This window comes from Scleropages formosus, chromosome 6, assembly GCF_900964775.1.
Source record: "Scleropages formosus chromosome 6, fSclFor1.1, whole genome shotgun sequence".
Lineage (NCBI taxonomy): Eukaryota > Metazoa > Chordata > Actinopteri > Osteoglossiformes > Osteoglossidae > Scleropages > Scleropages formosus.
Window position 1 is genome coordinate 15,139,747 of NC_041811.1, and position 8,858 is coordinate 15,148,604.

Genomic DNA, 8,858 nt, shown 5'->3' on the forward strand with positions numbered 1-8,858 from the left:
TATTTGAATATGAGACGCGGAAAACCGATGCTGCTGGTGCACATAGGCAAATGAGAAGGACATCTGGAACTGAACGCAAAGAAAAAACCGTTCATGAATGTGCGGACACATCGCCTGAACATGTCGCTTCGGTCCGGAGCAGCAATCGCCCCGCTGGCACGGGTTTTACTGGGGGAAAAAAAATAAACAGCGTGACGAAGTCTGAGATCCGGAGGACAGACAGGTAAGTGCCTTCAACTCCCCCCACTGTCACCTGTGTGAACTTCTTGTCCTGTCTCCTTTCCCCTGACATCCACCGCGGCAGTCTCCGCTCCGCCATGCTTTCCATTACTTCACTTGTGGTCTTGAAATCGCCTCAGTCAAAGTGCGCTCTCACACTCAGGCTTGCGACGCTTGTTTATCCAGCACTATCGATAATAAAAATACTGTGGTAGCAGCAATACCAGTTATCGCAGTTCCATTTATTTACCGGTCATTTAGCTCCTGACTTATGTACCTCAGTCTTTGGTGGAATTTTGCCAACTACCTGCGTCTGCGGATCCATCCCAACACGCGTCGTCGTGCGTTACGAACTGTTAGTTTTTTGGTTCTTTAAGGTCGTGCAGCTAAAGTTGCTTTAATGTCATCTTAAATTTTGATTCACTTTTAATTTATTCTTTCAACACACTACAGAAATAGCGGCCCCGCTCAATTAAAATGAACCACTAAACTGCGCTGCGTCCTGTTAGTGTTGTTATGAGATACTCCCACTTCCCGCTCCCGCCATGTGAGTGTCCTCGCTGTAAATTCTGTCGCGGCAAAAATGACGTCATGGGACGCGCCGCTTCCTCTCCGCAATAATTTGCAGCTCGAAGGCTGGAGGCGAGTAGGAGTTCCACCAAAGCCGTCGCTTGAAATGTCTGCGTGTCGCGTTCACCCTAATTAGTGTTTGTTAACGACGCCAAAGGATTACTTTACAAAACGTCTTTTTATTTTCTAAGAAATCTCCTAGGTAGTGCGGTTGTTAAAGCAGCGTCCTCCAGCTGCCGGCATATTTGGTTTGCGCGATTTCTGTTAGCTGTGAGCTAGCTGGCTAATTAACTAGTAGCTAACGACGAGTTAGCAGCTAGCAGAAGGAGACGGGAGCGACCGGCCTTCAGTAGAGCCGGTACAGGCAGCGGGACGCGGCGATCTTGTGACATGAAGCCCTCCGCTTGACCTCTAATAGGACGAGAGAAAGCCGCACTGCTGATGACATAGCAGGACTGCTGTTTCCCAGGTCGGTCGAGGTTCTTTCTCCCACGGGATTGTGGGTAACCCGCTAATAGCCCGACAGTAATGGAGAGGAGACAAGCGGAGTAGTTATGGCCGATAGCGGTGGCAGAGGGATGGAGCGCGGCAGGGGACGGCCGCCGGCGACTGACTCCGCTCCTAGAGCCGTGTACCCCCCGCAGTACCTCCACCCGGCCGTGCAGGGCGTGCAGGAGATTCAGGAACTCGCCTCGAAGCGCGTCGACATCCAAAAGAAGCGCTTCTACTTGGACGTGAAGCAAAGCTCCAGGGGCCGCTTCCTGAAGATTGCCGAGGTGTGGATCGGCCGGGGTCGCCACGACAACGTGCGCAAGAGCAAGCTCACCCTGTCCATGTCCATGGCCCCTGACCTACGCTATTGCCTGGGAGACTTCATCGATTACTACGCTCATATTGGGCTGCGGGGCAGCCAAACGCCAAGGTCTGAAGAGCAGAGCAACGGGCAGAGCAGGCTGCAAGCTGATTCCCGCAGGAGGCAGCCGGACCACCACCCACAGGCTGTGCCCCTGTCCCCCACGGGGTCTGCCACTTCAGAGGAGCATGCCCACAGGGTACTCAAAAGTGAGTTCATTGAGAGGGACAACAGGAAGTACTACCTGGACCTGAAAGAGAACCAGCGTGGCAGGTTCCTCCGCATCAGGCAGACAGTGAGCCGCGGTCAAGGTACCATGGGGTACTATGGGCAGGGTATCGAGCAGACCATTGTGCTGCCTGCCCAGGGCCTGATTGAGTTCCGAGACGCTCTGTCCCAGCTGATCGAGGACTACGGCGATGAAGAGGCCGAAGAGCGAGGAAGGGGTAGTCGGAACCATGACGAGTCCCCTGAGCTCCCAGAGGCCGTGTCCTTCCGGGTGGACAATAAGAGGTTCTACTTTGACGTGGGGTCCAACAGGTATGGCGTATTTTTGAAGATCAGTGAGGTGCGGCAACCATACAGGAACACGATCACTGTGCCCCTTAAGGCCTGGGCTAGGTTTGGGGACAACTTCATCAGGTATGAGGAGGAAATGCGCCGTATCTTCACCTGTCAGAAGGAGAAGAGGACAGAGCCACACGCTGACAGCGAAGACCAAGAGGATTGACAAAGCCTTCCCTGAGGGTTAACACCACAGTGAGCTCTAGAGAAAACGTGGCAAAATGTGACAATAACAAGATAGTTTATAAAAAAAAGTTTCCTAATAATGTACCTCCGAAATACTGTACTGTATGACTCTAGCCACCTAGCACTTTTAAATTCATTGTTCTTATGTTATATTCTTGAAAATAAGCGATGCCATCAATCGGAAATACGTGCAGGGTTAAGGATAGAACCTAGGTAGTTCACATCTGACCAGTGAAAATGATCTATGGGATAAGCTACCCTAAACATTGCATTTGAGTTTAAAAATTGAAGCTTTTCAAATGTTTTAAGTGTGTGTTTGTGTGAGAGACCATGTATGCTTATACTTTCCAGTGTAGGTCAGTTAGATTCATGGCTACTGTATGGAAAGGGGCTATTGATATTAGGAGTACACTTAATTTTTCAGCAATGCTTATGTGTTATTATTAGGCCCATTGATATGTGCACTTTACATGGTGTTACTTATGTGACATTGCCCATTCTGCATCCTGTAACCGTTAGGATACTATGTTGATCGGTCTGTTCTGTGTCCTGTTGGGGCATTGTATATCAAAATCAAAAAATGTCGTCATTCCTTTGTGTCAGTGTAAACAAAGGTTATCAAATGCCAAGAGGAAGCAAAAAATCATAAAAGCCGAGCAGATGTCAATCAAGGGGTTCAAAATCTGTTTTTGTGCAAGTCTGAGTTATGAACCTGACTAGGGGGGGGGGAAAAATACACCAAGTAATGAGCAGCACTACTTTCTCTCTCGTTCACTGGATTTCAGGGAGATGTTGCTAAGGCGTTATTTGAGTGACAGCCTTCAGATTTTGCACCCCTGGTGAGCATATTAGTAATTTTATTTTGCCTTAAAGCCATTCTTGGTGGTCCAGGTCCTACTTGAAATCTAAATCTAAAGTTACTTGAAGCACCCAAGTCATGCCATGTGCGTATTTAAATGTTTCAAGCATTTTATGCTACAGAACGCAGCCTGCAACCCTGAGGATGAGGTGGCCCTCAATTGCCAGTTTATTACTATGTTGGTCACCGTCCGCATTTAGGCAGCTTTCTGCATTTGGCGTTGATTTAGTTAATTGTACAGTAATAGTGTTTTTGTTTCAAACACCTTTAGTGGAGAAAATCTTGTGGTGCTACTAAATATAGATTGGCAGTTCTTGTGAAATGGCCGTCTTAAAGATTTTAAAGGTTGCTTATTTTGTCAAAGCCCTAGTCATTTATGACTCTTCTCTTGACTGTAAATGTAAAACTAGCAACTATGGCTGTTTATTTCCTGACAGAGCGCTGCCAAATCATGTCAGGTTATTAGCTGCTTGGAAAAAAAGGAACAGCACTTAGTTTTGTTTTGGCCTCTGAAAGCAATTGGTTCATTGTATTTTCACAACATAGGTTTTTTTTTTATTATTATTTTTTATTTTTTAAATCCATCTCTTTGAGCACCCTTCAGAACATTCATTTAATGCCCCATACAGTCCCTGATTAGAGATGTATAGTTTCTGCCAAAAAAGACTGAGTCTGATTTCCTCTTATGCATTTTATCTGCTGCTGTGTCGAGTTACAATCTAGAGACATCTTATTTTCTTCAGTTTCTCTGTTTAAAAAAAAAAAAAAAAAGCTTTGCAGTAGCTTCTAAATATTTTTTAAATGTTTGTTGGCTGCTAACAATTTTGGTGAACTCTGTTTCACTAAAATTAAATTCTAAGTTTTCAATGTCATTTGGTTTGTTTGCATCGACCCCTGATTACCCAGAAAAAAACAAAGTTTTTAATACTTTGTGTTTCCTGGGGCTATATTTATGTAGATGTGACAAAGCTTTTAAATGTTATAAGTGTGTAGAGAACTTTCCAAAATGCTTTTTGGTGAGGTTCAGCAACATTGTATATATGTTTACAGTAAGTAGAGAACCTGTGAATTTGATTTTTTTTCCCTTTTGTGAGCAATGTAAGAAGCTCATAACCTTTAAATCTGTCCTTTTGTGGACATATCCCTTAAGCATTGCGAATTACAGTACAAAGGTGAGAAACCAGTTGGGGGTTTGTAACTGTAACACAGGTCAAAGATTTATACTGAGGTGGACCATTTATACAAGAAAGGGATTTAATTGAAAGTCTGGATCAAGTTCTTAATTACTTGAGGTCCACACTGAAACAGTAAAAATAAAAAAAAAAAAAATCATAGTGGTCTAACTTTTTTGATGACATATGCTACGTTGGTGAAAAATGAACACCACTATTCTATCTGCAGTTGCACTTGACCACATACTATGTAATGTAATAAAATTACATAGTATTTTAAGGGCTTTACTGCATTATTGAACTTCAAAGTGACATTTAGTGTACAGAGCTTCAAACTGTAATTGCTTTCTAACTTGCCTTACTAGAATATTTTTGTTGAAAACAAAAGGCAAAAAGTTTTGAGTGAAGTCACGCTGACCCTACATTTGATAAATGCAATGATGTGCAAAGTACCAAAATGTCTTTTTGTTGTGCAGTTGGTTTCCTGCAGTACATAGTCTGCCTGTCTACTTTTTTTCTAAAATAAAGAGCATTACTAGTTCCTCCAAGAACTGTTACAACTCATATTCTACGTGTGGTAAAACTAGCCATTGGTGCTGCTTTTTGTCATACGTGGAAGGTTTTTGTAGAACTGTCATGCCAGCTGTAGTAATTCACTTGTTTCACAACTTGTCCGTTCGAATCATGCTGTTTGCTGCGGGGAGTTGAACGTTTTATTTAAAAAAGGAAGCTTTGAAGGCTCATAGTAAGTACACGTAGATACCAGTTACAAAGGGAAACACAAATTTGTTTGAAATTCTGCATTAAAATGTCTTGAAATATACAATATAGCGGGACAAATCAATATTAGTCGTCAGTTACACATATCCATCCTTGCTGAAGAACATACTGTTTTTTTACTTGAAAAGCACAGTTGGTTGGATTTGTCAGTCTGTAGCTGCCGTTATTTCTACAATCCAGAATGTAGTTTGTTTTGAAAGATGTTCATCAGGACTTTTTGTTCTTGATTTGCTTAGATTAAGTGCTCAGAAAGCAGAATTTCTTCCCCCGCAATTTTTGGTTTTAAAAACTTCACCCTATACAGTACATCACAGTAAGCACAATATTTGTGAAATATGGGTTTATAGCTTTGTTGGAAGTGATAGCTGTTTGTATTTTATTTGCTGCGTATGAACTGAAATGTCAGTTTTCCTAAATGTCCAAAATGATGACACATGCTGTTGTCATTTAGGAAACTAGGTACCTGTAAATTGTTAAAAAGTAATTTTATCTAGTGGTTTTGGCTGCTTTAGTGGGAAGATATTTATATTTTAGGAAGTTTTACTTTGTGTTCGTGTTCATAAAAAGCATTTCATGATCTTTTAGGCCTTTCACATGACTTTGTTTTTGCTTTTCCCTTGCTTTGGATGAGACAGGATTGAAACAAGTAGGAGAGGCCTCTTCCTCTCATTCTGCCTTACAGTTGCTGTAAATCAGCACACCCCAGAAGGCACACTTTAAAAGCAATTGTTGATTAAAAATGAGCACTTTCTCCTTGACATCTCTGTTGTCTCACTAGGAGAGAGAACCTGCAACCTATGATGCTGGTTTCTTCCACTCACGTGAGAAAGAGATGATCTAGACCTGCACGTGTCATCCTTAAGAGTGCTGCTTTGCAGTCTTTAGTCGATGATACTGAGTACTGCAGCAGTGAAGCTTAGTCCTATAAGATGAAGGCAACATATATTCCAGTTTTTTTTTTTTTAATTTATTATATAAAAACATATTTTGGGGGTAGTAACTCCTGGCTTCCACTAACAGCCAGGACCTTAAAAGGTGCAGCTTCTTATTCAAAGAAGATTCTCTGTCATACATAATGTTAAAACTGCTTTTCACACAATGTATTGCATTCTTTGACAGAGCTGTATCACTTCAAAGTGCAGTTAATTTATCTTAGTTTTGGATTGCTTGAGTTTTTCACCTGTAAATCTAAGTGGTACTATATCACCACAGAATACATTAAGTGGTCTCAGCACAAACCCTATTGTAACATTGTTGGTAGTCAGTTTTCATTTCTTATGGTTTCAGATCTTTAGTTTCCCTGTGGTTTAGATCCAGCAGCTATGAATCAACTTTCAAAGGTAGCTATATCTATATAAATATATATTTGAATTCTTATATTTATAAACGCTCATAACTGCTGCACCAGCTTGTTTGAGCAGAAAGGTACCAACGTAACATACAAAAAAAGCACTTTAAAATTTCTGTGCACATAGGTTTTTTGATTTTCCTCAAATATAAACATTTATTTAAAAAGATTAACATTTAGTCTTGTTCACATACAGAATTTATTAAAATATATTACCATATTGAGCTTTATTATATTACATTTGTCCTCGTATGTTTTCTGTTGTATGTTTTTGAAGTTTGTCTTATTAGATTTCTATCTGTGTTTGTGGAGGGTGGGTTGGTGATTATATTTTATGCTTTGGCTTGTTTTAAATGGTGGCATTTTCAGTGGGACACAAGAAAAGCGTTAGTAATCTATAATCCAAAATATCTCTTTAAAAAAGAATCCTTAAAGAAAGAAAATTGTAATCCACATATTTATGTACTTTTTTTTAAAATAAATAAAAGGACTCTGCGATTTCATTAGGTTTTTAAAAAAAATAAATAAATAAAAAAATAAAGGTTTACGCGAAGCCTAGCACTGTTGTCAGATGGAGTGTGGACTATGACTACATTTTTACGAAATTGTTCTGTTTTGTCAGGATGTGCCAATTTTGTTCCATGTAATGACTTAACAACCATGGCACATTTATTCTCATCTTAAAAGGTCGTAAAGAAAAATTTAAAAGTGCTTCAACATGTCAAAGAAGGTAAATGTCAATGCATTTTTGCTCAGATTTGTTCTTGACATGTAAGTGAATCAAATTTGGACTGTTGCATGCACAAAGCAGGTGTCCCCATCCTTAAGCCTTAAAGACATTTTTGACTGTATTGTTTTTAGGCAAGAATTCTAATTGCGCCATATAGGTTTTTCTCAAGTGAAAACCTTTTTTTCTTAACAGAATCCTAAAATGTGTCCTACAAGTTGACTGGGGAAACTTTTGCAGTAGAACTACATAGTATAAACCCAAATATGAATAATATTGGACATATTTTTAAGAAAATCAGCAGTCCATGCTGTTCAGTAAATCAGTGACAGTGGAAATACTGATGGCATCAGAACTGACGCAGTCCAGACTTCACCTCTTTCGATGTATTACTGAGCTGATAGTTGTGTATGTAGCGTGCTGTGCAGGTTTGGATATTAAAGAAGCTTTGTTGGATTTTTTTTTTCCCTGTTTATTTTTGTGTTCATCATGTTTCTGCAACAGTTGGAATTTAGAATTATAAGTGTTTGACAATGATTTAAAAAGGTGAAACAGTGTTTTAGTGTATCTTGGGGTAAATGATTGTGTACAACATTAGCTTGTCCTCCTATAGTCCTCTAGTATAAGACTCAAAACAAGAAAGCAATTGTTCTATATTCTAGCACTTTCTTTAACATGTGTACTGTATTAGTTAATGTTCTACATGTAATGGTACTGTATAAATATTCATTAATTGCCTTGTAGTGTTTGTAAAAGGTTGCAACATGTAGGATACTTATCTAAGAAATTCCAAGGTTCTTGCATGTCAACAGTTGGGTCCAGACAAAAGAGAAAAAATACATCGAAAAAAGTGGTGCTATATACTATAATATAATGGTGCTTTTATGGATCCCAACTGCATGCATGCTGATTAGGAAGTAAAAATGCAGAAAAGGGAAAAAAAAAAAAAAAATGACTTGAATCTGAACATTTTTGTTCAGTGACAATGTTTTGCGATAACGTCTTTCCTGAACACACACAATACAGTGTAACTGTAAAATACATGCTCACTGTGATTGGAGTCATCTGTGCTTCACTTTTTTCTGACCCCATGTGTGTCCTGACCGGACAGAAGCAGACATGTCCTGTGTGGAAATATGCCGCTGCTGTAGTACTGTGTGTTTGCACTAAGATGACACCAAATGCAAGCGTCTCAGCAGCTGGCTAGGCATTCCGACCTGCTCTGCAGGCCAACGCCCACAGGTGCAAATACAAACTTCTACTTTCCGCAACCATTTTGATCCTTTTGTAAGCCTGACTCCACATGCCTCGCAGTCAGCACTTAGTGCAGTAAACCAGTGATGCCTATTTTGCAGTTACCCTGTCTTTGTGTGTCCTTTCCAAAAGATCTGTAGACAATCGTATGAAAGAATGGCAGTTTTATATAGGTCAAATGGAACCATATGTTTCTTTCTTAAAGCAGCTATTTAAATGTAGCAGGGTTTGGTTTGAACTGGGTGGGGGGCACATTTCCCGGGGGGGCGGGGGGGATTTAGAGGTAATACAAGTTTTATTGGTTGTGTGAAAAGTAACACGTGATT

At 40.4% G+C, this 8,858-nt stretch overlaps 2 protein-coding genes across 5 annotated transcripts in view; one reads left to right on the forward strand and one right to left on the reverse strand.

Annotated features, from left to right (window-relative positions):
• wrn (WRN RecQ like helicase) overlaps window positions 1–792 on the reverse strand; it is a 33,536-nt gene extending 32,744 nt beyond the window's left edge. For 2 of the 4 annotated variants that reach the window (XM_018744762.2, XM_018744760.2), the window contains exons 1-2: window positions 497–791; window positions 254–407 (exon numbers count right to left, since the gene is read on the reverse strand). In XM_018744762.2, coding sequence (XP_018600278.2) covers window positions 254–328 — 75 coding nt within the window. In that variant the 5' untranslated portion in view covers window positions 329–407; window positions 497–791. Of the gene's footprint in view, window positions 1–253; window positions 408–496 lie in introns of all 4 variants that reach the window. The other 2 variants (XM_018744763.2, XM_018744761.2) reach the window with 2 other exon arrangements.
• A 131-nt stretch (window positions 793–923) lies between these two features.
• On the forward strand, window positions 924–4,022 carry purg (purine-rich element binding protein G). The gene has a single exon (XM_018744766.2). It carries the CDS (start codon window positions 1,344–1,346, stop codon window positions 2,370–2,372), a length of 1,029 nt encoding a protein of 342 aa, XP_018600282.1. The 5' UTR covers window positions 924–1,343; the 3' UTR covers window positions 2,373–4,022.
• The last annotated feature ends 4,836 nt before the right edge of the window (window positions 4,023–8,858 follow it).

What these genes read in the sequence shown, in the direction of transcription:
- purg (XM_018744766.2), top strand. Translation starts at nt 1,344, where the DNA reads ATGGCCGATAGCGGTGGCAGAGGGATGGAGCGCGGCAGGGGACGGCCG.